A 27,899-nucleotide genomic window follows, 5' to 3' on the forward strand; every position below is an offset into this window, starting at 1 on the left:
CAGAGCCTGGAGCCTGCTTCAGATTCTGTGTCTCCCTCTCTCTGCCCCTCCCCTGCTCGTGTTCTGTCTCTCTCTGTTTCAAAAATAAATAAAAACATTAAAGCAATTTTTTAAAAAAGTCAGTTCTCTTTTCCTAGGCTGGCTTCATGAATGTTGGCAGAATGTCGGCCCTGGATATGGAGTATTATAGCAATGGAGGTGCCTCCCTGGATGAATTATTATTTGTAAGTGCTTTAAGAAGCAAGTTTACATTCTGGAAAGTCTTAGATAAAATTATATAATTCAGAAAATGTTTAATAGTTAAGGAATATTTTAATAAATAAATAAAGACCCACATTCCAGGGATAGCCATATATTACTTACTGGCACCCCCAGAATAAGTCCAGAGTTGCTAAATCTGTGTCTGTGTATTATCTCCATCTTTCCCATACTTAGATTTCTTTTCCCAAATGCAAGCATTAGACCTCAACAACAGCTCTATTGATATTCTGGACGGGATAATTCTTTGTTGTGGGGCTGTCCTGTGCATTGTGGTATGTTAAGCAGTATTCTTGGCCTCTACCCACTAGATGTCAGTGGCACAGCTACCCTCTGGTGTTAACAACCAAAAGTATCTCTAGAGGTTACCAGGGAAGAGAGAGGACAAAATTGCCTCTGGTTGAGAACCAATGCACTAGGCCAAATACCAAAACACTTTTTTCATGTTTTCCAGGATATTTTATTCATTACATTCTGTAGACCCAGTATTTAAAGCCTATGAATGCTTCAGTGTCTTTGGCAAATGTCTGAAACCTAAAAAAAAAAAAAAATGCATTAGCTCTAAAGCATAACCAGCCTTCCATCCAACACACTTCTGCGTGGCTTTGGCTTTCCTCAGGCACGGCTGATCAGTGAGTCCTGGATCACTGAAGTTGCAGCCAGCTGTGGTTTGGCTCCTGAGAAGGTAATGCTACCTAGTCTCTCTTCCACAAGACCTCAAGCTCCAGAGCAAGGAGAACAATTGGGTGTCATTCAGGTTGAGGAGTTTGAGATTCAGAGGGGCTAAGTGATTTGCCGGAAGTAACACAGCTAACTACTTAAGACAGAGCCAGGACTCCAAAGTTCAGTGATCCTTGTCTTTCTCAGGCTCTTTCCTAAAAATCCTGGAGACAGAGGATATTGAGGAGGGAGCTTTGGATTCCAGGTCATTCAGTGAGCAGTCTCCTTTGGTTAAGGACATTACTCCTGCCAACAAGTCCTGTCAAACCCTTCTTTTTCCTACTTCCTTTAACATCCCAGGCAGGTGTCATGAAGTTTTAGTCATTCAATTACTATTCCTTTCCGTTTTTAAAGTCTGGGTCCCAGTTTCTGTTCCCTTCCCTCTGCCTCTTCCACTCAGAATCCTGGAGCAGAGTTAGACTGGGGAGATACAGTGTGCTTTCTTTTACCCCTTCCCTGTTCTGTGCCTTCTGCTGTGCTGTTGGGGCAGAGAGGGAAGGGAGGACCAGAGGAGACAGCCTCTTCCCAGCAAGCTCTCGCCCTTTCCTTGCTTAGATGTAGCCACTTTTCAGGTATGTTTCTGAGGGTTCCATTTCTGCTAGCTCTCTCAGAAATCAATAGTTCCCTGTGAGAGTTCGTTAAATCTCCAACTGACCCTCAGCTGGCACCTTATGTGGCATTTCCTGATGCCTCTTTGCCCCATGCTGCCACAAACCTTGGAAAGCCCCATCCCCAAGTTCATCTGACTTTCTATTCAATATTAGAATCTGTGGCCATAGACAGGAGCCAGTTTTTTTATGTTTCTTGAATTTGTGGGGGTCCCTGCCCTTCCCTTCTGGCCATCTCATCACAGCCTCCCTCCCAGATGTTCTGTTGCACTGGTGGCATAGGCAGAATTAGATAATGATCTCCCTCCATCCTTGGGGAAGTTGGAGGAGAGAACAGCCACCCTTAAAAACACTGCCTTCCCCAAAATGGTACAGCTTACTAATTTCTAACATTTCTCTTATAATGATCTGGGAACTTCTTTAGGGGTGTCGGGAGAGTGTATGTCTGTAATGGCACCTGTCAGCTTGGGAGGTCACTGGCAAGAACAGCTGAGAGTTTTCTCAACTGAGAGTATGATGTACTTGGCATTTTTTGTTCTCTGCTAGGGGCATTAGTCACTGATTCTGAGAATGTAGAAAGAATTCTACTCATGGCTCAGACATCCTGAGATAGAATCTTAATTTGTTCTTCATCTTAGTTATTGGTTATGTATAAACAAGCTTTCTTACTTTCCTTTTTGGAAATGAGTGGTCTTATCTTGTGACAGCATCTGAATAATTCAAGTTGTGTAGATCATATCCTGGAAGTTAAAATCAGGATTACCTTTCAATAGATATTCACAAGTGCAACTAGAATTAGGAGTCTCCTGTGTACTTGGACTGTACTGAGTTATATAAGGAAAGGATACCTTCCTTTGAACTCACACCAGAGCAGCATAGAAGGTATGTAAGTGCTAACATATTTGAGAAAATCTCCAAGTAGAGGAGAAATTATGTGCGGGGAAGGGCTTCAGAAAGGAGTAAGGAACTCAGTTTGAGCCTGATGGGATGAGCAGAGCTTGACTAGGATGACAGTGAATGGAAGAGACTATGCCTGTTGCCCTATTTTAATCTCCTTTTCTTTTATAGGTCTGAATGATGAACATGTACAGGAAATTGATCAAACAAGAGATTAATGCCAAGGCCCTGATTCAGTGTTGGAAAGAATGTATGTCCGTGTCTTCCTTCTCTCTGAGGAAAGCAGCCATGGAAAAATTCAATTCAGAGACTTATTGGAAGAAAAAAGGGCTGGCTGTGGTCCCCCTGAAGTTTCCTGTCAGCTTTGGCTCAGTCGCTGCTGGTCAGGTCAGTTCTCCAAACAGACAAATCAAAAGGTGTTGGGGAAGCTTTCTATTAAGTTGGATTAGCCATGTGGTTGCAATGCCTGTTTGTTAACCTTCACCAAAGTTGTGCTTAGTCAAGCCAGCTTTTCTCCAGAGAAGATAAAGCCTCCTTTGCAGGATTCCCCAGGGTTAGTAAAAAGCATTCTTGTTGGGAAGTCAGGAGACCTAGTGCCTTCTTTTGGGTGTGGCATTAAGCAACTGAGTCAACTCGCTCTGAGCCCAGATCACTCTAGTATAAAGTAAGACAGTGGGTCAGATGAATGCCAAGACTCCAGCTACTCTATGTTTCTGTGTTTCTGGACCACGAAATAGAAACTGCAAGCCGCAAGGCATTTGGGTGCACCTTCCCTTTTAGTGGGTGGGGTAAACTAAAGTCAGAAAAGTAAATCATTTAAATAATTTTTTCAAAACACAATTTTAGAAGTTTGTTCACTTCTGGGGTGCCTGGTGGCTCAGTGAATGTCCAACTTTTGATTTCAGCTCAAGTGATGATTTCATAGTTTGTGGTATGAAGCATGGAGCCTGCTTGGGATTCCCTCTCTCTCATTCTCTCTCTCTCTCTCTCTCTCTCTCTCTCTCTCTCTCTCTCTCACTCTTTCTGCCCCTCCCCTGCTCACACGCACATTCTCTCTCTCTCAAAATAAACATTAAAAAAAAGTTCGTTCATTTCTTAGCTGCTAAGAGTTATGTGAAGGGGAGGATTGGATATCTGCTCTTGTAGTTTCAATTGATTAAATAAATTCCCTGTTTGTTTGCTAAATCCCTGCTTCTACCCACTCATTCTTGAATGCAACTTACCTGAATAGCTGGTGGTCTGCTCTGTTCTCGCTCACTATACAGCAGTGATTTGGGACCCCTGTTATCTGCATTCTTATATATGCATATATATGTGTGGAGAAGATGGCAGAGCCCTCAAAACTGTTGTCACTGCCCTTTGCAGAATTCACACCTTTGGCTGAGCTATGAAAACGAAATGGCAGGTGCTTTGAGTGATGACAGATTAGAGATAAGGGGGGTGGGGCTGTGAGGAACACTAGTACGTATGCTGTGTGTTAAGAGAGCAGAGGAGGTCAGAAAAAAATGGGCAAGAAAGTTCTTCCCTCATTCCTATACCCATCCTTTCACCTAACCATCCTGGCTCAGCTTTGGTATAATATTAGAATGTTTTCATGCAATTTGGTTATAGACAGGTGGTAGCTCAGGGAGAATCATAACAATACAAGCGGTGATCTTTTTGCAGCCTTCGCATTCCATGCCTTTTTATGATAGCCAAAACAACACAGAGCCATTTAGTCATCTGCACACAGTTTACCCAGTTGAGGGAGACCATCAAGAGACTGTGGTTGAGGAATAAAGGCAAAACCAAGATTATTCAGCAGGAGGGGAGAGGGGGAAACTACCATTAGAAAAGGGTTAGTGAGCAGTGGATGTTGGTTCAAGGTTTGGGAGTAAACTGATAAGCCAGCAGTTAAACAGAGGGATCAGTCTGGTCCATCTGTCCCTGAGTGGACTGGCCAGGATCACTGGGGAAACAGTCCCTATTGTTTACAGATCTTCCAGCAATCCCAGGGCAGGAAGCTGTGGTAGAAATGGCAGCCTGTTTCTACTTAACTGTTGCCATTACTTAATATCTCATATCTGCAGTAGACCAGACCTGTTCCATTTCCCTTATCGGAAATTTCTTTAAAAGTAGATAAAAAATAAAGATAGGTACTGAGCTATCATATCATAGTTACCTACTATGCTATAAGTTCTTTGAGATTTTATCTAATAACTTGCCTGAAGTCCCACATCTGGAGACACATGGGACCAGGGCTGGAAACTCAGATCTGAGAGGCTCCAGAAGCAGTGTCCTCTCAGATGTCTCTCCATGGCACCTTTTGGTGGGAACTGAGGTGGGATTCAGCTCAGCAGGGAGGAAACTAGACAACATCCAGCAAGCAGTACAAAGTCTCATTCTCGAAGTCTCCTGAGGAGCTTCCCCCAATGCGCACACCAGTCCTACCCATCTTTTCCTAGAAACCAGTTTCCATGCTGAAAACATTTGTTTAGGGCCTAATCAAGGAGTTTGAGATTGGGCAAGCTGCTTCCTGGAAGCCATATGCTGAAAGACTGTTCTGAGAAGGGAACTAGAAATGGTATTTGAGCACCTTCTACCTATAAGGCCCAAGGCAGGAGAATTTGTATTGCCCACTTCATTTAACCCATATCTCATCTTTGTTGAGTAGGTATGATTCTATTTTATAGAAGAAGAAACTAAAGCCCATAGAAGTTCAGTCTCTTGCCCAAGGACATTTAGCTATTGAGAATAAGGATTTGACTTGAAGACTGTCTTGTCATGTGTCTTTATCATTCCGTGTGTCTTCCTGAGCAGAGGCAGCCCCTGTGCTCCCAACAGCTGAGGGTGTCAAACATACCTCCCCTGTGGTATATTTAATTACTAGCCTGTGAACACGGAAGAACAGACAATATCTAATTAACCTCCACATCCCCAGTACCCCAACACAGAGTAGAAACTCAAGTGCTTGAATGACTGAGACATTTTGGGAATCTGGAACCAAAGCAAACTTCTCACCAATACCAGTAGTCATTGTGTGATGATTTAAATTTCACAGACTCAGCCCCCAATTTATATTGGAGAACCATCTGTTCTAATGCTCCAGTTGTGCCGATTTCATAGATGAAGCTTTGCAGAATTTTCCTTTGTGGCGATAACAATGAACCATCCGGTGGTGCCACTTAACTGAACCAAATTTGACATTTTAAATGACCCAAGGGGATTGCAGCAGCACATGGAACAAATTACTCAGCAGTCTCTGAAAGAAATGCTTCCCTGGACACGCAGGCAGGGTACTGTTGCCAGTAGGGTCACACAATGGAGGAAATGCACAATCCACTGTAATTGTAGCTCAATCACATGTGCCAACTACAAATTGCCATAAGCAACTTCTGAATTGCTTGCAGAGCCAAGGAGGCCAAATACAGACTTTAAAAGCTTCAGAAACAGATCAAATCACTATGCTGTTGTAAATTCATTTATCAAACTTTTATTGGGCACTTACAATGTGTGAGATACTATGTTACATCCCAAGGGATGCCTTAGGACATGATCCTTCCTTTCAGGGGGCTCATGTTCTAGCAGACGACACTGAAGTGTCATAGAGTTCAGCCCAGGAGCAGCCCTTGCAGCTGCCATCACCTGGCATCTGATGAGCAACCAAGGCAGCCAGCACTAGGCTCTCTGCAGAGGATGCCACTCCTTAGCTTTATTATTTTGAGAACAAATGGCCAGAATGACAAGATGGTATTTCCAGGAGTGATGTGTGAACAAACAGTAAAACATGCTCTGATGTATTTTCCCAAGGCTCTTGGGCATGATTATCATGGCAACAATGCTTTCCTCAAGGTTCTGATTCTCCCTTGGGCTGAGAAAGGGTATCCCTATGTCCCTATTTGACCAAAACATTCCCAGTTTACACCTGCTGATCCAAGTAAGTAGAGCCCATTTTCACTGTCAGTATCTTATTTAGAATGATAGAACCTTCTGTTAGTCATTCACTGGAATAATGTAAATCTTTGGATATCAATAAAGAGGCAGTACTCCAAGTGTGGCTCATGGCCCACCAGTGGCAGTGAAGGTCTTTCTGGTGGTCAGAGCATCCATCTGTAGTTCATTCCTTGAGTTTATCTGGTGATTGACATGTGATTCCATTGACTTTCACTTATGACCAGGGTTGTTTATAAGTAATCTGAGTAGTGAAGGTTTATTAAAATTTTATCTTCATTGTATACAAATTAACTTGTTACCAGAATTTCCTGAAGATCCTGCCTTTATAAATCCTAGATTATTATGCCACTCTGCCTAGAAGCTTAGATATTAAGAAACCTAGCTGACAGAGCTTTAAGGCACCCCTTGCTGGCCCAGACCACGCCTGTGAGGCTGGCATCTCCCAGTTGAGCAGCTACAAAGATGTCTGGCAGGGCTTCTTAAACTACAGTGGAACCACTGGAAGCATTTCCTCTAGGACTGTGTGTGTTAATACTGCTCTTATACTAGAAACTCAAAGTAAAAAGACCAGCCTTGTTTTCTGCAACCTCGTGGGATATCTTTATACCCCTTATTTTAGCATGAACAAAATTGTAAGAAGGCACATTCTTGTTGGTTATAAAACATGTTTAGCTGGAGTCTGGATGTTTCTGATTACAGCAGCCTTTAATTCTGTGTTAGCAGTTTGGTTCTTTCTGGATCCCTGTGGGAAACTGTACAGTTAGATAAGATTACTTCCAAATTCTCTTCCAACTAAAGCTCTATAATTCTGAGCCAGAATAATTTGGAGTGGGCTTAGCTCATTTTGTGGCAAACTATGTCTGTCTATCCTATCTTATTTGGATTTTGGGTTTTGCTTCTCTATATCATACCTACAACTATGGGAACATATGTTCATATAAACAGTTCTCCCCTGCCTCAACCTATCTACACAGAACTTGGCATTTTAAAACTACCTCCCTCCCCACAAAAACCCCCAAACCTAGATTGTTGTTCCACTCTGAATTAGGGAGATCCTTAAAGGTACCAATATGCTCAAATGTCCTCATGAAGAAATAGTAGCTTAAGGAATACAGTCCTCCCCCGGCCTCAAAGCCATCCCGTGACAGTCTGCCCTCTTGTGGAGTGATCATGAGAGAGCACTTGCCACAGCATTGCCCTGGTTCTACTTAGTGCTCTCAGGGCAGGGGGAAAGTGTGCATATTTTGGCAGGATATGGAAAGGAGGGGATCATTTCCAGGGAAAATGTTTTGTTTTATTTACATATTTATTTTCATTTGGTACATTTTAATACCTTCTAGAATAGACTGACAGTGAAGCACACACTTGGTTTTTGAGGACAATTTCTATGCTAGTATTTGGTTATCATTTAACATTAAACTATTAAACTAAAGGTTGGCAAACTACAGAGTGGGTCACATTCTGCCCATGGCCTGTTCTGTATGTCTTCGGGCTTCGAACAGTTTATTACATCTTTTTAATTTTAATTCCAGTATAGTTAACATACAGTGTTTTATTAGTTGTAGTAGTACAGTATAGTGATTCAACAATTCAATACATTATCCAGGGAAAATGTTTTAATTGACAGGAAATATGACAACGTCACTCAAAAACAACATGGAAACCATTTTCATCTCTTTTGGTTAGGCTGCTTCCCTGGTTCCTATTTACCTGGATGGGTCTGTGCTGATGACTCATAGTGGAATCAAAATGGGTCGGGGGTCCACACTAAAATGATTCAGGTGAGTATGCAACTAGTTGGATTAAGTTGGATGTATGAAAATATTTTGAGCCCTTCCAAACCCCAAAAAATAACTTCTGTTAGTATTTTCTAATTTGCTGGCAGATGCACAAAATATATGGAGATAAAGCACAGAGGCTGGACCAGTACAGTTCAAAGCTCTGACAGTTTGACGCTGTGATGCTGACTGTAGTTCTGGGGAAGGAGCTTGGGGCGCCACTGTCACTGCTTGGGGTGCATGCTGCCTCTACCACGGCTTGCTGCAAAACAAACACTGAGCGCTATTTTTACTCTTTACCTTTTTTCGCAAAAGTGAAAATCCTCTTCAGATTTATTTCAGTTAGTGAAAACAGGTACAAATTGTAGGTGTTTCATAAAAGCCAAGTGGCATTATGCAAACTTTTACAAAGTGGGGGATACCAGTATTAACAAGTGAGTTGTCTTTCTTCAACTTTTGCTGGGCAATAAGAAGATGTGTAAATTCTCATATATTGCATTATTTCTTGCCTTTTTTATAGTAAGGACTTCAAATTTTTTTAAATACTTATTTAGTTTTGAGAGAGACATAATGCAAGCAGGGGAGGGCAGAGAGAGAGGGAGACACAGAATCTGAAGCAGGCTTTAGGCTCTGAGCTGTCAGTACAGAGCCTGACATAGGGCTTGAACTCATGATCTGTGAGATCATGACCTGAGCTGAAGTCGGATGCTTAACTGACTGAGCTACCCAGATCCCTTATAGTGAGGACTTTGAACAATTGATAATATAAATCACATCTGATATTTCTAATCAGATTTTACCCATTTTCTTTTGGCTCATTTACTTTAGATTAATTTTTAGCTATTGTTTCTATTTTGCAAACAATAGTAATGGCAAAGGTTATAAAACATTTGGAAGAGACAAAAAAAATTTTTTAAAGACTGAACAATTTCACCATTTAGCAATAAGCACTGTTTTGAGGTTTTTCCATCTTCTCTTTTTTCTTTTTCAAAAATTTCTAACATGCTGTTTGTATAATTTTTTATCCTGGTTTTTAGGTGGGTTTTTTGTTTTATGTTTTTTGTTTTATTTTTATTTAAATTCCAGTTAGTTAACATGCAGTGTTCTGTTAGTTTCAGGAGTACAATATCATGATTCTGCACTTCCATAAAGCACTCTGTGCTCATCAGAAGTGCACTCCGTAATCCCCATCATCTACTTCACCCATCCCCCCACCTACCTCCCCTCTGGTAACCATTAATTTTGCTTTCTATAGTTAAGAGCCTGTTTCTTGATTTGCTTCTCTCTCTTTTTTCCCTATGCTCATTACTGGGTTTTTTTTCACCTATCTTATATAGAATGAGCACTTCTTCCTGTGGTTAAGAATTCTTTGAAATCCTGATTTTTAATGTCTGCATGTGGATATATGTATAATTTATTTAACCATCCCCATTGCTGAATACTATAATGAATATTTTTGTACATAAGCCTGTGGTCAAATCAATGATTATTTTCTTAAAATAGATTTCCAGAAATGGAATTACTGGGTCACAGAGTGTATCTTAAATCACTGATACTCATTACTAAATTGTTTTCTAGAAACTATCCATTTCATTATACCACTAACCAACTTTATGTCTTATGGATTTTTTAAAAACCTTAAGTAATTTAATAGGTGAATGATAGTATCTCATTATTGCCTTAATTTGCATTTTTCTGATTATAGAGCTTTTGCTAGAATTTTGCAGAGTGAGGTGGTAGGAAAGGCTGCAGAGGTATTGAATTCATGATTATGAAGATACGAAGCATTTTCCTCCCGTGTTGGCTTTGGGCTTTGCCTCCTCTTCCTGATGCTACTGCACAGAAGAAAGCCGAAGAAAAAAAGAATGTGTGCTCAGACTTTAGAGTCCAGACTAGCTCTACAGGGATTTTAGGAAAGAACTTTTTGTGGCTGGCAGAATTCATGGTTCTGCCCGCCTGTCGCTGTTGCACGTGTGGGGCTTCACACGCAGGCTGCCGTGTGGGTGTGTGCACAGGTTTATGACCAAAGTATTTGAAAAGAAACAGGTGGCTAGTTATAAATTAAGGATGCCAGTGTCTAACAACCACCTGCATGGACCAAGCACAGAAACTGTCCCTAATACAAATGTCTCTGGGGTTCTGTGGTGGCGGGTCTCAGCGGGTTGGCAGTAAAGGTAAAAATCATTGCAGTGGTGTCCGAATCATTAACCCCACCAGGCCACATACATGGGTGGAGCTCCAGAGTTGTTGAGAATTAATCCAATCTTTATCTCCTTCTCACAGCGTCCTGGTAAAAACTGTGCTTTCCCCAGTGTCAGGCTCAGTACATGGTACAATACTCAGCTGCCCTCCTGGCCTGGAAATCCATCTCCTTTTCTCCCTCACTCCTGACATCCCACTGGTCAGTGGGATTCCGTTTTACTCAAAAATATCTCTGTCTTTCAGCCTCCATGTTCTGGGAATATCGCTGCTCCGATTCAGACTTGCACCTCTTGCCAGGGCCACTGCAAGGCTCTGTCCCTCCACCTGAGTTTCAGTGCCTTTCACTCTGGCTTCATGTTGACAGAGCTTTCCCACAAAATAAATCTGGCCATGCCATATTTAAAAACAATGCTTAGAGTTTGCCAACAGTTTTTCTGTTAATCCCTGACCTCTTAGCATGAATTATAAGGCCTCCACCCTAGATGGTCTGTCTTTAAGACCAGCTCACACTTCACCCCCACCCCTGGGAAACCTTTCGCATCACCTCTTACAGGGCTGGTCTCTGCCTTCTCTGGCAGAGGTCCCATGGGCCTCTTAAGCCTCTGGCACATATTTGTGGTTTTGAAATCAGTGTTTGCTGGAAATTATGATAACTTAATAAAAAATAATCCCTAGCATGCTTGTCAGACTCTTCTAAAATGCCTTGAACCAGTCATCAGCAAGAACCATCAAGGCACTCAGAAGGATTAGGTGAGAATCACTGTTACTTTGTGTTTTATGATAGAAAAAAAAAAGGAGGGAGGAGGAATGAGTGAATTGAGTATCAGTAGAAATGGCACTATCAAAGCTACTGCAGTTACACAGTGATAAATGGAGGCCTTTTGGCTCTCTGCATGTGGAAATTTTTATCATCATATGGTAGAGGAGCTCTTGCATCTGGGAAAATTCTCCATTAGAGAAAAAGGTGGTTTTTCTGCCCAAAACTCTTCTTTTTAAGCCAGAACTAATTAATGTTTCTTCCTATGGAATGTAGGTATCTTCCAGATAATACCTGTAAATCTATTTGTTCTCCTTCTTTGGGTTCCACTGTTCCTAAATGGGAAGACAACACTACAGTCCTTTTATAAAAGTGAAAATCATATAAGCACTCATAGGAAAATAGGAAACCAACCTGCTGGCTATGTCTTCAACCAATAGTAGGCACTAAATGCAGTGGAAATTTCAGCTGCTTCCTTCGATGTACTTAACAACCTAGTTGGAAGAGAAAACACACATTCTAAAGTCAACTAGCAAACTTTCAAAGTAATAGGTTATAAAGTACCAGATGGTGTGGAATGGATGTCAATAAAAGCTGAGTATGTGTCATGCTGACTGTTCTAGAATGTCACATTAAAAACATTGGTCTCGGGGAAATAATGTTTGAGGAATCCTCCTTAGAAATGGTTCCTGGGGCGCCTGGGTGGCTCAGTCAGTTGAGCTTCTGACTTTGGCTCAGGTCATTGTCTCACAGTCTATGAATTCGAGCCCCTCATCGAGCTCTGTGCTGACAGCTCGGAGCCTGGAGCCTGCTTCACATTCTGTGTCTCCCTCTCTCTCTGACCCTCCCCCATTCATGCTCTGTCTCTCTCTGTCTCAAAAATAAATAAACATTAAAAAAAATGGTTCCTGCTATTCTACAAAACTAGGACTCCTTCTATAATTCATATTTATGGGAGCTCTCAATCCTTTTGGGGCATATTTATTTCTCCCCTCTGCCCTGTGCTTCCTGAGCCAAAGAAAGGCTGAGAGAGCCTGACTGAAGAGAGAGGTACAGTGCCAGGCAGTCAACCTTCCACCCTCATGAATTGCTGCCATTCAGCATACTTTCTTCTGTAATGGTTGCACCTCTCACCTTTTTCTTTCTTAGACTTGGGGACTTGGCCCTAACCCTCATTTTTCTGTAAGTCAACAATGTGCACTGCAGAGTCAGGAGAACTTTTGATGTAAATGGTGTAATTTACCAAAATTACGCCACTCTCCCAAGACTGATAGATACCTGATACTAAAATTAAACAACCCACCACCCATTGTCTCCTGAAATACTCGCTGTTGATAGGCTGTCTTTCCAGAAGACTGAATGAAGTTCTTCAGCAGCAGAACGTACATTGCCCGTTATAGCACAGACCACAGGTGTAACTAAGTTGGCAGTCACGGGAGACGGTCACAGGCACTGAACAAATGCTGTTAGTACAAGATGACCACAAGTGCTTGGGAAGTTGGAGACTGTGGGAAGGATTACATTAATCTTGGTTCTTCCTGGTTATTACTACTGATAGCTTTCTTTATCATCTAGTGAAATCAGAATTAAAGTCTCAAATGATTCTTTCTTTAAACATCACTATCACATCATGTTTGCTCTTTTTCACAGGCACGAGTTGCTTTTGATGAAAGCGGTAGTCTTGCAGTTGCTGAATACTTCAGGTAAATAGTCCTTTCAATCCCATGCCATGAAAAATAGCAGTTGTAGCTTGAGGAAGAGTTTCACTTCTGTTTGAAATTTTGGAAAAAATTGACTTTGTACCTTCTATTAACCCACTGTTATAAACAACACTTAGCTTCTAGTTAATCCAAGTGTCCAGAAAGTCTTCTGTTGGGAAAAATAGGAACACAAATAAAATATGGCTGAACTGATGATTTGAATCATTCTGAGTAGTACTAGAGGGTTCTATGAGGTTGGTGCTTGGAACCCACAGCAGTGGTTGATTTTTCTGTTGAAAAATTAGTGTATCCTTAAGAAACAAAGGTAGGGAGATTGAAGAAGAAACCCATAATAAGACGAACATCATTTCACACCTTCTAGATTGGCAAGAAATAAGAAATGTGACAATAACCATGTGTTGTCAACCTGTGGAAAAATTGTTTCTCACATACTTTAGAAAATAATTATCAAATTATTTTGACGGAAAATGAAAGCCATAAGAGAACAGAGTGATGTAGAGTCTTATGTGATTTTGTCATTTTGTTAGTTCTCGTGAGAGTCCTGGGGCACTGGCTGGCTATCAGGAATAAGTGTTAGAAGCATTTTGAATGGCCACCTCCAGACCAGGGCAAACAGAGGAGAGCAGGGTAGAAATTCCTGGCAAGCTGCTCACCTGTGCTTCTCCTTTACCATGACACCCATTTGGTGTCTTAAGGAAGAGTCAGGAACAGAGCAGGCCATGGGGACCAGAGAAGTAGCATAGAATGAGAGCCAAGGGCCTGGTCTTGCGAACAGAAGGCTGAATCCTGGAGCCAAAAAGGCAGACAGACAGACAAACGTGCACCTTTGAAATAGCGTTTGGTCTAAAATGCAGCTGTAATTCCCCAAATCTGATGACAGTGGGATGACATGATTCAAGATTAACTAAAAGCAATAGGCTGGATAATCATATAGTCAGCACCTAACTTCCAGGCATAAGGAGTCATTCATTGATGAGGAGCAATTGGATGTTTTGTCAGCCAAAGCAAGTGTAATAAGAAGTATATATTTATTCAACAGATTTATTGCATGTGTTACATGCTGGCACATCATTGCACAAGTGTATTCCTTTAGTTTGCTGTACATGCAAATTGAACACAGCTTCTTACTGGTCTGTTTAAATCATCGGGCCATGCAATTAGAGGACCTAATCACTTAACAGCTCTCCTCAAGAATTCTGTTTCCTCCAGGGGTTGAGTCAAACATGAACTGGGAGACAGGCGAAAGCCATCCTTTCAAATGTTTTGTTTATGGAGCTGCCTGTTCCGAGGTTGAAATAGACTGCCTGACAGGTGTTCATAGGGTCAATACCAATTGGGAAAGTCTTCAGGTTGTACTTTTGATAGATCTAAATTCCATATATTCCATCTGAGCACTGTGGAAGCACCATGTATTTGGCTAAGGATAATTTCTCTGAATTACCAGAAAAAAATAGAAGCTCAGCAGTTGCCTTGGTGCTGTGGTTGCTTCCATGGAAAACAGCTGGCAACTTCTCTTATTTTTCTGGTCTTTTTAAATGGAATTGGGAAAGAAACCACTTCAAGGAAGAAACACAGCTTGAAGAGAGCTTTCATGTAGACTGTTGGTATAACGAGCAATCCTGACCTCCTATGTGAAATGCCATCATATGACATTTTTGAAGGATTTCATAAGCATCCATAATCTAACAAGCACCAAGGGCCAGCCCAGGGAAGTTAGTGGCCAGCTTTTGATATCTTTTATCTAGCTAGGTCCTGCTTTTTAGATAGTTTAAGGGCATCTTATGATTTTAAGGGATGCTGTGAAGAGATTCCCACACAGGCGCGTGCGTGCTTGCGCGCTCTCTCTCTCTCTCTCTCTCTCTCTCTCACACACACACACACACACACACACACACACACACACACACTTCTGTTTCAAGGAGAGTTTCTCCTCTTGTAGCTGGGCCCCTGTGGGTAAATGAAGCTACTTACTCGCCACTGTCAGTAATAATAAATGATTATTAATACATTAAATGGGGCTGTGATACCCTCACAACTGTCTTGTGATAATCTGTCCCAAAACCTACCCAGAAGGAGACTCTAGGTCTTGATATTTCCAAACATACTTTGTCACTATATCTTAGATTATGATCAGATTTAAGTTTTCATTTAACAGGTCTCCAGCATGTATGTTTTTTAAACTATAGTCAGCCTAATCTTTGAAATTGTATATACCTTTGAACCTGCCGAGTAAAGTATCTGGTTTGTGTGGATTTTAACTCAGACCAGCTCACTTTTGGGGAACCTTGGACTAGGAAAAAACAGTGATCATACTAAGCATGGTTTTCATGCTAGAGTAGCTGTCCTGTTTTAGTTCCATAGAAAGTTATCTCATACTAACTGATTTCTACATCCCTTCTCCCTCAAAGAAAAATTTAGGGAAAACTTAAATCACTTGGGTTTTCTTTACCTTGTATATGCCTTGGCCTTGCTAAGGTCTAAGAAAGGTAATAATTAGCCTTGGTGTGAAATTTTGAGGTGTGTTCTTATAAATTATTTGAATAATCTTAAGAGGTGTACTAAATAGTCTTTTTATCAGATGCATTCAAAGAAGCTAGGTCTGTAACTCAGGTTAGGTACACCCCTGGCAAAGGGCTGTAATGTAACATCCCACTAGGGGCCCTCCCTGGAGGCCTGTTTCTCAGTCATTCTTATGTTGTTAGAATTGTTCTTATTCTATAAAATTTCCCTCACTTTAAACCTACATTTATATATTAGTTATCTATTACTATGTAACAAATTACTCTCAAATTTGGCAGCTGAAAATAACAAATATTTATTAACTGACAGAATTTATGAGGGCCAGAAACCTGGGAGTGGCTTATCTGGATGATTCAGGCTCGGGATTTTTCACAAGGTTGCCATCAAGCTGTCAGGTAAATCTGCATTTATCCCAAAGCTGCAGTGGTGGCTGGAAATCTGATTCCAAGCTCCATCACATGCTTGTTGGCAGGAGGCCTCCGTTTCTCACTGGCTGTTGCCCAGAAGTTTCCATTCCTTACTACATGGACCTCTCTATAGGACATCTCAGTGTCCATAGGACATGCATACTGCCTCCCACCCCCAGAGGGACTGGTGCAAAGGAAAAAAGAGAGTATGAGCAAGTGAGAGAACATCCACGACAAAAGCCACCGTCTTTTATAACCTAACACCGGGGTGATGTACTGGCACTTCTGCAAGACAAATTAACCCTGGTGTAGAGTGCGGGAGGGGAATACGTAAGGATTTGAATGCAGCACGTGGGGATCATTGCAGGCCATCTTGAAGGCTGGCTACCACAATCTAGAATCACTCTCCTTCTGCCCTAACAAAAGACAATGACAAACAGGAAGTCCATGGCTTTGAAAACAGAACCCTTGCCAGCACTGCAGACTTAAGAGCATCTGCTCTCACCAATTGAGGCCACTAGTCTGCTGGAAGGCCAGCCTTGCTAAAATGGTGTCGTTAAATAAGGGAAGTGTTTTATTATACCAAATAACTTTATATTTGTAAAGTAAATAACTTTATATTTGTAAATAACTTTACATTTCATGGTATCCTTAAATAACAGAAGTATTTTATTATAGTAAAATTTTCTGGATCCCTCTCTACTTTTCTTAAGAAAAATGTTAGATGAAAGTCCCAAATCAAACAAGAACACTCTTGGATTGGGGCACCTGGGTGGCTCAGTCGGTGAAGCGGCCAACTCTAGATTTCGCCTCAGGTCATGATCTCACTGGGAGTTCGATCCCTGTGTGGGGCTCTGCTCTGACAGTACAAAGCCTGCTTGGGATTCTCTCTCTCTTTCTCTCTCTCTGCCCCTCCCCTGCTTGCACTGTAAATCTCTCTCTCTCTCTCTCTCTCTCTCTCTCTCAAAATAAATAAATAAACGTTTTTTTAAAAAAAGAAAAACTCTTGGGATTTCCTTTGTTCCATTAATAATTATAAGTAGAATCTGTTTGTCATGGCAGAAGCCAGTATGTCACTGAAAGAAGGTCCAGACTTGCTGGAGAGCAAAGGTGTTACCAGTAACCTAGCTAGGCCTGCTGTATTCCTTATTTGTAACTTATCAGGAACTCTTGGTGACCAAGTTGTAGTGTTAGATTTATCTTTCCTCTGGTCTAAAATTGAAAAGTCCACAATAGCAGATAATAATTGAAGACTTTTTGGCTGATGCTCCCTGAGTTCTGTGCTTCAGTAGATGTTACCCAGCCAGCTGGACTCCGGATGTTGGGTTGTATGGTAGCCACAGAGTTTTTCAACAAGGATCATGAGGGCCATAAACATTTTCTGTGTCATAGACTAATGTCTGTTGTAGTGGATTAAACTCCATAAGTTACATCACTCAGCCCGAAGAAAGTCAAATATTTTTCTCTCCTATTGTTTCTTTTCTTTAAAGATTTTTTTAAATGTTTATTTATTTGAGAGAGAGAGAGAGAGAGAGAGAGAGCTCACATGTGCAAGCCTGATGTGAGGCTCGAACTCACAAACTGTGAGATCATGACCTGAGCCGAAGTCAGACGCTTAACTCACTGAGCCACCCAGATGCCCCATCTCCTGTTGCTTCTGAGGGAAAAAAATCAGTGCTTAAGCCGGTCGAGTATGTGTATAACTTTGAAATTTATACATAATAAACTGTTACACAATAAAATCTTTGTTGATTCTTTCTCCTGAAATATGTGGCCCAAAGAAAGGTTCTGTACCAGTGGTGTCCTGGCATGAAGTGTTCTCAGCCTGTCTCCTTAAGTTGTATTCATTAAGATAAACATTTTTTCTCTTTTTTATTACTAGGACATCCAAACAGACATTGGCATGGATGTTGGCTTCAGTATAAATCCACGCCTTGACATAGGCCAGGTATGTGTACCTGCTTTGCCTCAATCCCTTTTGTAAAAGCCATAACTGCTCTGGATGTCTGTAGAGAAAACATTCCATCCAGCTTATTCATCATCTTATTTTTCTGCCCCTGAAGTCAGAATCTGTCTATTCAGGCCAGCCACAGAACTCAAATCTCTTATTGTTTAAAAAAGAGAAGGAAAAAAGGATGTTTTGAATTAGTGTTTGAAGAGACATACGGTCTGTGATTGAGGATCTTGAGTGAGGCAGGAGCGAGCCTAGAGGTGACAAAATGGGCCCGATGCCAGTGAGATCAGAAGTAGACTGTATGCTAAGTGTGAAGTCTTGGGCATATGATGGGCTGTAGCTTTGAGGAGTTTAAAGTTGGGTTGGGAGCACATCAAATCATCAAATAGTTGCAGCAGTTGTTATTAATAGGTAGCCTGTTTTGCCCACAGACATTTTTTATTCAAATTTGAAATAATTGACAAGATTAAAAATTCACCAGCATCCTTACATAATTATTCAAATGTCTAGCATCTCTTGGAAACAGAAAATTTGCCAGGACTGGAGCTGCATGTGCCTAAGGAAAAGCAGTTGGCTGCCTTTTTAGAGAATCATGCACTCTGTGATTCTAGGACTCAGGACTCAACTGGAAGCTTCACTCACTTTCTTTACCAGTGGGCAATTCAGCTTATTACTACCTCCAGTTCAGAACATAATTTGAGGTACTCTCCAATCATGACATGTGTCATTGGAGAATGGGAAGAATATATGGGTTGGAGAAGTCAAAGCGGGCTTCTGGGAGGCAGTGCCTGTGGATGAAGTAGTCAAGGAATGAACAAGAAGAGAATGGAAGACATCTCCCTAAAGAAAGACATGAAATTCAGCATAGTTTGTGTTCATGGCTGGCTGGTGGCAGGGCAGGGAAGGGGGTGTGCTGATGACAGTGGAGAGTACCTGTGTCAGAGGAGTGGAATGTGAGGCCCCAAAGACAGGCACCTGCCTTCATAGGTGGAGGTGATGTGGCCTGGGGTATGGTCTAGAGTTTTAGGAAGATTCATCTAACATCATGTTAGAGAAGAATCTCCCTGCAGATAGATACATGTGAGGGTAGAGAGTGGGATAGAGAAAATATGGCCACAGCAAGGAGGTAAACAAAGAGGAGACCCAGAAATCAGAAAGATGTGTGGAAAGCAATTTTTCCCACAGGCTGACATCTAAGAATTGGAGCATTTTAAAGCTGTGTAGGAAGCTTAGCACACAACAGAGTTCATGTTACAGGCCAGGAAACGAGTGCAGAAATGTGAAGCCAAGCCCAATATGAGCAAGGATGGTGAGATGAGATGCAATGAGGGAATTCTCAGACCCTGAGAGCACTTTCAGTGTGCTGGAGTCTGTGGATAGGTCAGAGGGTTCCTTCTGGCTCATGGACAGAAAAAAGGAGGGCTTTTGGGCCATAGGCTCTTTGACGCCTCTTCTAAAGCTATACTTTTACTGCCAAATTGAGATTTACACTCAAGTTTTTGACTTTGAATTTAGCGCTGATTAAGATGTTGTAGAAATGCTTTGAGGCAAACTTTTAAGTAAACTCTCAGAGACATCTTCCATGACATGCTGAAAACCCTCTTATACTATATTTTAACAATTCAAATAAACAGCATGAAGTTGAAATGCTACTGTTGATTGTATTTTCTCATATATGGAAATTCTTCCTCCCTCCCCAGATTGAAGGTGCATTTATTCAAGGCATGGGACTTTATACAATAGAGGAGCTGAATTATTCTCCTTAGGGTGTCCGATACACTCACGGTCCAAACCAATATAAAATCCCTGCCATCTGTGGCATCCCCACAGAGTTGCACGTTTCTTTATTGCTTCCATCTCAAAGCTCAAATACCCTGTAGTTGTTGAAGGTAAGCTGTGCTTGATAAATACATGCATGTTTATGTGATTTGTAGTAACTGTGCAGGGAACTAGCAGAGGTTCCTTCATTTCTTGGTTGTTTGGGGTTTCTACCAGGCTTATAGAAGAAAAAGTTCTATTAAACATTTTAATTATAAATTAATTTAACAATTTTATAGTTTTTTTAAAAACTTCAAATCTTGGAGCTTAACATGAACTATTACCATCAGGTTATATCTGATTTTTCATTTTACAGTAATCATCTTATACCTATATCTGCTTTCTCCATTTGGGATAATTCCTTAGGATGGAATCCTAAGAATGAGAATACTAGACTAAAATGTTAAATTACTTTTTTAAAGGAAAATGTTACATATATTTTAATATTTTATATGTGCATCTATATACATATTTGCCTATAGATGCACATATATGTATATATACATATAGATGCAGAGAGAGAGAGCCCTACTCTAGTTGACTTGTTTCCTTTCAAAGGTCTAGGAGAGTCTGGGATATTCCTGGAATGATCAGTATTTTTTGCCATTCATGACACAATGCAGCGGGACAAGAGAGGGGCCTGTTTGGACCATTGAAGCTCAGTAGTCCACTGACCCCAGAGAAGATTAGAATAGTCGGTGAAGATAAATTCACAAAAATGGTATGTTATGTTCTGTTCATAAAATTATGAATTTTTGCCCCCTGTCCTTATGGTCAAGTTTTATTACCCCACCATGGCGGTTTTCCATGGGAGAAAAGGTGACAGGAATCCTGAGGGCATTTGAGCATAGGAAGAGCAGACTCGCCCTTAGATTGCAATTTTTCATCAGTCTGGTCTTACCCAGCTCACAGCAGGGCTTAGTTCTATAATGAAAATGAAGGTTCATTGATCGTTCATCAACTACATGTTCCTCCTTGGTTTTATTTCCTTCCCAGGACATGTGGTCAGGAATGGGAGTTCAGGAACTGTGCCCTGAACCTAAGACACCCAGGCCAAGAATATGGGCCACCCCAACAGTCAGTCTCACTCTACCCAATCAGGCACTTGATTGTATGTGTATTTCCTGGTTTGAACTGTGAAGTGGGAAGGGCCCTTTCTGGCCCAACCCCAAGAGCAGAATCCCACATGCATCAACACCCCCACAGAGTAAACATCTCAGTTCTCCTTGGTCACTTTCAGTGATGAGATTTAATAATAGGGGAAAGTCATGCCATTCACAGTGACCCTTCTGACTATACACAAGGTGTTCCTTATATTGAGGGGAGAGCCCCCTCCTTCACCTCCTCTCAATACTTGCTCTGCGTGGCACCCCTTATAGCTTTTCCTAAGCCCCGTGAATCACTTCTTCACTATAGAGGAACACAGAGACTAATTGCACTGTTCATTTGCCCCTCTTCAAGTGTGAGGTGATGATTCTTGTAGCTGCCCTGCCCTGATTCTTAGTCCTGTCCTAGATTCTTCCACATTTTTCATGCTGTCATTCTGAGACCTCTCATTGTCCTGATCACCCTCTGGGTGGTTTTTATCTTGTTTTACATTATGCTATTTCTCACCTGGCACAAACATTTTCCAAGTTACAAATGTCCACATTTGTTCTTTTATTCCAGACTCCAAAAGACAAACCTGGATCCTGTGTTCCTTGGAATGTACTCATGAATCAAATACAAATTTCTGGGGAAATGGGGTGACTGTTCCAACATAGCGGTCTATCCAGTGTTTATGCTTTGAGATGCTAGGTCTGAAAGATAAATGTTCATAGTTTAGAAATCATTTCACAGAGGATTGCTTTTATATGATGCTGATTTTAAATGTTCCATTTGGATTTTGATAGATATGCTTAAGCAATTTAGAAATCATATTTTACATAGCACAAATACTAACTGGTTTCCTCTAGAATGATATTCTCTATTACTCTGTTTCTTAAATCCATCCAGCTGAATGGAATAGAAGATGATGATTTGTGTATGATTCATATTTGGCTTGTATCCACCAACAGAAATTACACTGTCTAGTGAAAGGCAATTTTCTAAATAATTTTATTAGTAGTGTGAACTGTAAAGTTGTCATTTTCTCATATGTCCCCATCTGCTATCAGCCTCCTTTTATTGTCAGAATGGATCCAGGCACTGTATACAAGAGTCTATGGGACTAAAGAAAAAAAAATGGATAAATTAGACTTCATCAAAACTGAAAACTTCTGTGCTTCAAAAGATACTATAGGAAATTGAAAGACAAACCACAGAATGGGAGAAAATATTTGTAAGTCATATATCTAATAAAGATGTTTATGTAGGATATATTTTAAAAACTCTTAAAACTCAGCAATAAAAAGATACATAATGCAAGTTAAAAATGGGCAAAGGAATTGAACAGACATTTATCCAAAGAAAATACATAAATGGCCAATAAGCACATAAAAAGATGCTCAAAGTCATTAGTCATTAAGGAAATGCAAATGAAAATCACAGTGAGAAACCATTTCATTCCCAGGAGGATGGCTATAATCAAAATGATGGATAATAGTGTTGACAAGGATGTGGAGAAATTGGAACCTTTAACCATTGCTGGGAAGAATGAAGATGGTGCAGCCACTGGAAGAAAAATTGGCAGTTCTTCAAAAAGTTAAACATGGAATTACCAAAGGACTACTCTTAGGTATATACCCAAGAGAACTGAGAACATATGTACACACAAAAATATACACACATGTTCATGGCATTATTTATAATAACCAAAAGTAGAAACAGCCCAGCTGTATCAACTGATAACAAAATATTATTTAAAAAATGTGGTATATCCATACAAGGGAATATTATTCAGCCATACAAAATAATGAAATACTGATATATATACTACAACACGGATGAACCTTGCAAACATTCTTTAAGTGAAAGTAGCCAGACACAAGAGGTTGCATGTTATATGATTCCTTCTATATGAAACATCCAGAATAAGCCAATTCCTGGGGACAGAAAGTCCATTAGTGGTTGCCAAAGGCTGAGGGGAGAGGGGAACGGGGAGTTGATTACTAATGGATATAGAGTTTCTTTGGGGGTGATGAAAATGTTATGGAATTAGATAGTAGTGATAATTGTACACCTGTGAATATACTAAAAACTACTGAACTGCACACTTTAAAAGTGAGTTTTATGGTATGTGTATTATATCTCAATTTTTATTTTATATTTTTGAGAGAGAGAGAGAGCAGGGGAGGGGAAGAGGGAGAGGAAGAGAGAATCTTAAGCAGGCTCCATGCTGGGGCCTGATCCCACAACCATGGGATTATGATCTGAGCTGAAATCAAGAGTCAGACGCTTAGCTGGCTGAGCCACCCAGGTGCCCCAACATCTCAATTCAAACAAACAAACAAACAAACAAAAAAGCATGTGAAGAGAAACATAAAATGTGGGAAGACTGAGAAGTTATGACAATCATAAGAAGTCTATCTCAGTGGTCTTCAGGGACAAGACCTCAAAGGAGGCTAAACAGCAAGACCTTATCACTAAAAATGTTTTATTTGCATTAATGACAGAAAAAAGCATCTACACTGATGTATAAAATACTAGAGACTAATGGATGGCACCTTCTCCCTGTCACATTCTCAACTCAAGGACTCTTGTACCAAGGCCAAGACCCCTGGTTCTTGAAGTTTGACTTTTGTTGCCACACAGATGTGTCTCAAAGACACCTCCGTCCCAAAACAGATCTCCTTGTCAGTACAGCCATCTCTGAGATATTGAGCCAGAAATGAGGGAGTGATCCAAGATGCTTCATTCTCTCAGTGCATGTATGTGTTCAGGCATGAAGTCCTGTCAATCCCACCTCAGAGAAATTGCCTACATCTGCCTCTCCCTCTATTTATTCCCATGACTACTGTGTTGTTCCAAGCCACCATTATTTCCAACCTGACTATGTGGTTGTCTCCTCAGTATTGTCCTGCATTCATTTTCCTTCCCTTCCAAGCCATTCATCAGATTTAAGCCAGAGTTATATACAAATTTGTGGATACACACACACACACATGCACACACACAGACATGATATGATCATGTTACACCCTTCTTTAAAACCCTTCAATGGCTTCCTATTCATTCAACCAGAGTACTGTCCCAAATCTGTAAGGTGGCATATGTGCCCTCTGTGATCTGGCCCCTGGCTATCTCTCCAGTGTTGTCTCAACACCCCCTTTTTTTACCATCAGAATTTCCCGTTCTGTTTCTTGCTCTGGAGCTTTGGTCCTCTGCCTAAAAGGTGCTGTCACTTCCATCCTTCCTTCCTTCTGTCTGTCTGACACTAGGTAGTGCTTCTTAAATTTTAAAATGAACACAAATAACTTCAGGATCTTGCTAAAATGCAATCAAGCAAGGCCAGAAGCAAGAAGGTATAATAGAAGTGGTCCATCTAGAATCAAGCACAAGTCAGATTGGAAGCTAACCCAGACCCCAGTTATCCACTGCTCTTGTATCAGCATCTCTCCTGCAGTTCATACCTATGGTTCCCTGGTGGAGAGTGAGAGTTCCTCATGACAAACTGAGGCAGAAAGAAAAAGTCTGAGCTTGGTTCACAAATCAGTATGTGCATACAAGCCAGATATGGTCAGTATCTGCACTCCCCACTCAGAGGTGGTAAGGGAATATTCTCCCAATGGGCAGAATCTTAGGTAATGCACCTGGTTTTTCACTTTGTGTAGAAAACAGAGTGGCCCAAGGTTAGGGTATATACATGGACTCAAATGGTTTGGCCACCTGGGCAGAACCTGGAAGGGGAAAGATTGGAAGACTGGGGACAAGAGACTTCTGAGTGGGTATATGGGAATAGGTACAATGTGTCAAAATTTTCATATTGCACATTAGAAATGTGAACTGTTCAGGGTGACTGGCTCAGTCAGTTTGGCTCAGGTCATGATCTCACAGCTCATGAGTTTGAGCCCCGCGTCAGGCTCTGTGCTGACAGCTCAGAGCCTGGAGCCTGCTTTGGATTCTGTGTCTCCCTCCCTCTCTGCTCCTCCCCTGCTCACACTCTGTCTCTCTCTCCTTCAAAAATAAACATTAAAAAACAAAAAGAAAAAAACGTGAACTGTTCTCTATATAAATTTAGAAAAAACTACATGGAAAACTACCTTTCTTCCATTCACAAAACAAATTCACCTGGCTCCTTAAAATGGGATATCATGCAAAATTAATTGGCTGAATGTTGTGAAGTTGCATCAAAAGCACTTGCTGCTATGTCCACCTGAGACCATGTTGGTGAAGGTGGCAGGGAAACAGACTCTCTAGCTCATGTTTTGTTGTACTAGCGCACACATTTTGGAAAGTGAGTTATTTGGGCCTAGCAGCATGCATACCCTTCAACCCAGAAATAGCAGTTCCAGTTGAAATCTCCCACCATGAAAGAGGCACTAAACAACCAAGTATGTACACAAAATGGCATTTGACATTAGTCATCTCTGCCATTGGTCACCCCACTGATGACACAGTGGGTGTGGGAAGAGTCATGACAGCGGGATGGGCACTTTGCCTCCATGCGGCTACTGCTACTGCTGAATGTCCAACCCACCGCAACACAGAGCTGGCCCCCAAGTTAGTACCATCCTTCCAGGAGACCATCTGGCCACTGGAGGACAAACGGACAACTCCACCCTGGAAGGAGCAGTGATTTATTTTAACAGAAGTTGTTATGCATTCTGGGTAAAAGTTTGCCTTGCCTGGGGGAGCCTGGGTGGCTCAGTGGGTTGAGCATCAGACTTCAGCTCTGATCATGATCTCAGGGTTCATGAGTTCAAGCCCTATGTCGGGCTCTGTGCTGACAGCTCAGAACCTGGAACCTACTTCAGATTCTGTGTCTCCCACTGCTCCTCTCCCACTCACTCTCTGTCTCTCTTTATCAAAAATAAACAAACATTAAAAAAATTTAAAGAAAAAAAAGGTTTGCCTTGCCTGCCTATAGGCGTTAGCCATCACCACTGCCTAAGGGCTTACACAGTATTAAGTGCACTCTCGTAATTTACAGCAAAGTAAATGCATCTGCTCTACAGCAGTGGGCTGAGTGCGTGACATGCGATCCACTGGTCATATTATGTCTGTACCACTCAGAAATGGCTAATCTGATAGAACAATGGAATGGCCTAGAGAAATGACAACCAGGAGGCTGGTGAGGATGGAGCTCCTCCAGGATGCATGATACTCAAAATCGAATGGACAGTTAACAAGCTGGCAGAAGATATCCAGACATTTATAGCAGATTATAGTTAATACCCATTGTATATAATTAAATTACTTAAATTGATAAGTAAAAAACCTGATAGGAGGAAATAAAGTACAGAAGAATAAATACAAATATTCACTAAATATATTATAAAAGGGAAAACCTCACGATAACAAGAAGTGCCAGTTATGACTGTCATTTCCCTCACATATTTGAAAAATGGCAGGAATGGATAATATGCAGTGTTGGTGAAGGCTGTGGGGAAACACTCTCATACATGATTTTCTGTACAAGTGCACACATTTTGGAAGGTGAGTGAGTTGGACGTAGCAGCATGCTTACCCTTCAACCTAGAAATTCCAGTTCTCAGAATCTGAATACTTGTTCAAATGTGCCAAGTTAAAGCCCAAGGATTTTTCATTGCAGCAGTATTTGTAGTAGTGACAAATGGAAAACAACTTCATGTAAACTAATAGAGGACAATTTGTGGGAAAAAGAAGAAGTTAATATTTTTTGAGAACTTACTAGGTACCAGTCAGTGTTCCAAATACTTTACATGTATTAGCTGATTTAATCCTCACAACAACCCTTCTTTGTTCATTTCATAGGTGAGGCAATTGAGGCAGAGAGCCTAAGTAACTTGGAAAAAAAAAAACGGATTTGAAATAGTATGAGTAGTTTGATTTTACTTTTAGAAACCAACAAGAACAATTCATGTATGTGTGCATGCACATGTGCACACGCATTTGCATGGGAAAATTGTGGATACGGAGGAATCTGATAATAGTTAGCTCTGGAAAGTGAAAATTGGGAAGGAGGATTTTCTCTTTCTACTTATATACTTTCGTATTACTGATATTTTTAAAGTAAGCGTTAGTTTTAGAATTTAAAAACAAATAACATTAACACCTAAAAATTCACCTGAATGCATTATGTTTACATGATTTTGTTCCATTTCACTGACTGAAGGGTTTGCTGTGGTTGTAGGAAGAAGTATTATTCCAGGGCAGGATGAAGTGTGCATTGTGTAAGAACTACATTGAGACTGAGGTTCTAGCTTGGCTTAAGGGAGGAAAAGAGTGGGGGTGGCAGAGGAAGGTGGGGAAATCAGAGGTTGGGAGCATAGACAGGATTTTATCAGAGGAAAACAGAGAGCAGATCCAAAACACCCTCAGGGCTGAAAGAGACCCCATAAGAAGTCTAAAAGCCTGCTCTCCACCCTCCTAATAGCCCTCCTAAAGGCAGACAGCCACATTCAGGGTCATAGTCAAGTTCCCTTATTCTCTCCTTGAGAGGTACAGTGAATTTTACATGCATTCAGCAGCCTGACCATTTGGAAAATGCCTAATTATCCTTATTATTCCTCCAACCAGTATTTATTAAGCTTCCCCTATCCCAGGCACTGGGAACCAGTTACCTGCCATCAGGGAGCTTATACTCTGATACAGTTATTGAATGACCCACCTTCAAGGTGATCTTCTTTGACTGTTCCTCATATTCTCTTTATAAGCTCACACATAATCTAGAGTTTGCTTGAAGGGTAATGAGTTAATGATTTGACGAACCATAACAATCAACAGACTGAAGAGGGCATAGGAGTAAGTCAAGATCATTTCAACATCCGAAATGCGTTTTTAAGAAGACAGTTTGGAGGAGGTAATGGCTTTCTTAATTCCAAGTAATAAAATATTTATTTTTTAGATAGCCATACTCAAACCCAAAATCATTTATGTGATGGCTAAACTTTAATATGTGCTCAACTAGTTATGTTCATGTCAAAGTAATTACTGTTATAATCATCTAAATACATTTTTTTTTCTTTTTTTGGAAACTGCCTCTGTAGTGACAACAGGTCTTTTCAGCTTCATCATCCAAACTCTGAAGGCCTTCTCCATCACCACCTGCCTGGTGCCTCATCTGCTGGTCTCTCTTTTGGGGCCACAGTTACCACCAAAGAAGGCATAGGAAGTACCCAAAACAGGATTCACCTAGTTCAAGTAAGAGTATATGTTATGTTAACAAGTTCAGGATAAATATGGATTTAGATGGCTTCTTAGTTGT

At 40.9% G+C, this 27,899-nt stretch overlaps 1 protein-coding gene across 1 annotated transcript in view; it reads left to right on the forward strand.

The window, feature by feature from the left end:
* LOC102949513 (aldehyde oxidase) overlaps window positions 1–27,899 on the forward strand; it is an 88,927-nt gene that overhangs the window by 49,780 nt on the left and 11,248 nt on the right. The window contains 17 exon segments of the mRNA XM_042993908.1: window positions 138–244; window positions 835–943; window positions 2,655–2,870; window positions 8,103–8,169; window positions 8,172–8,197; window positions 10,241–10,325; window positions 10,328–10,368; window positions 11,072–11,146; window positions 12,804–12,856; window positions 14,067–14,196; window positions 17,684–17,749; window positions 19,456–19,634; window positions 20,100–20,185; window positions 20,188–20,294; window positions 21,242–21,893; window positions 22,125–22,289; window positions 27,682–27,835. Coding sequence (XP_042849842.1) covers window positions 138–244; window positions 835–943; window positions 2,655–2,870; window positions 8,103–8,169; window positions 8,172–8,197; window positions 10,241–10,325; window positions 10,328–10,368; window positions 11,072–11,146; window positions 12,804–12,856; window positions 14,067–14,196; window positions 17,684–17,749; window positions 19,456–19,634; window positions 20,100–20,185; window positions 20,188–20,294; window positions 21,242–21,322 — 1,428 coding nt within the window. The 3' untranslated portion in view covers window positions 21,323–21,893; window positions 22,125–22,289; window positions 27,682–27,835.

This window comes from Panthera tigris, chromosome C1 (assembly GCF_018350195.1).
Source record: "Panthera tigris isolate Pti1 chromosome C1, P.tigris_Pti1_mat1.1, whole genome shotgun sequence".
Classification (NCBI taxonomy): domain Eukaryota; kingdom Metazoa; phylum Chordata; class Mammalia; order Carnivora; family Felidae; genus Panthera; species Panthera tigris.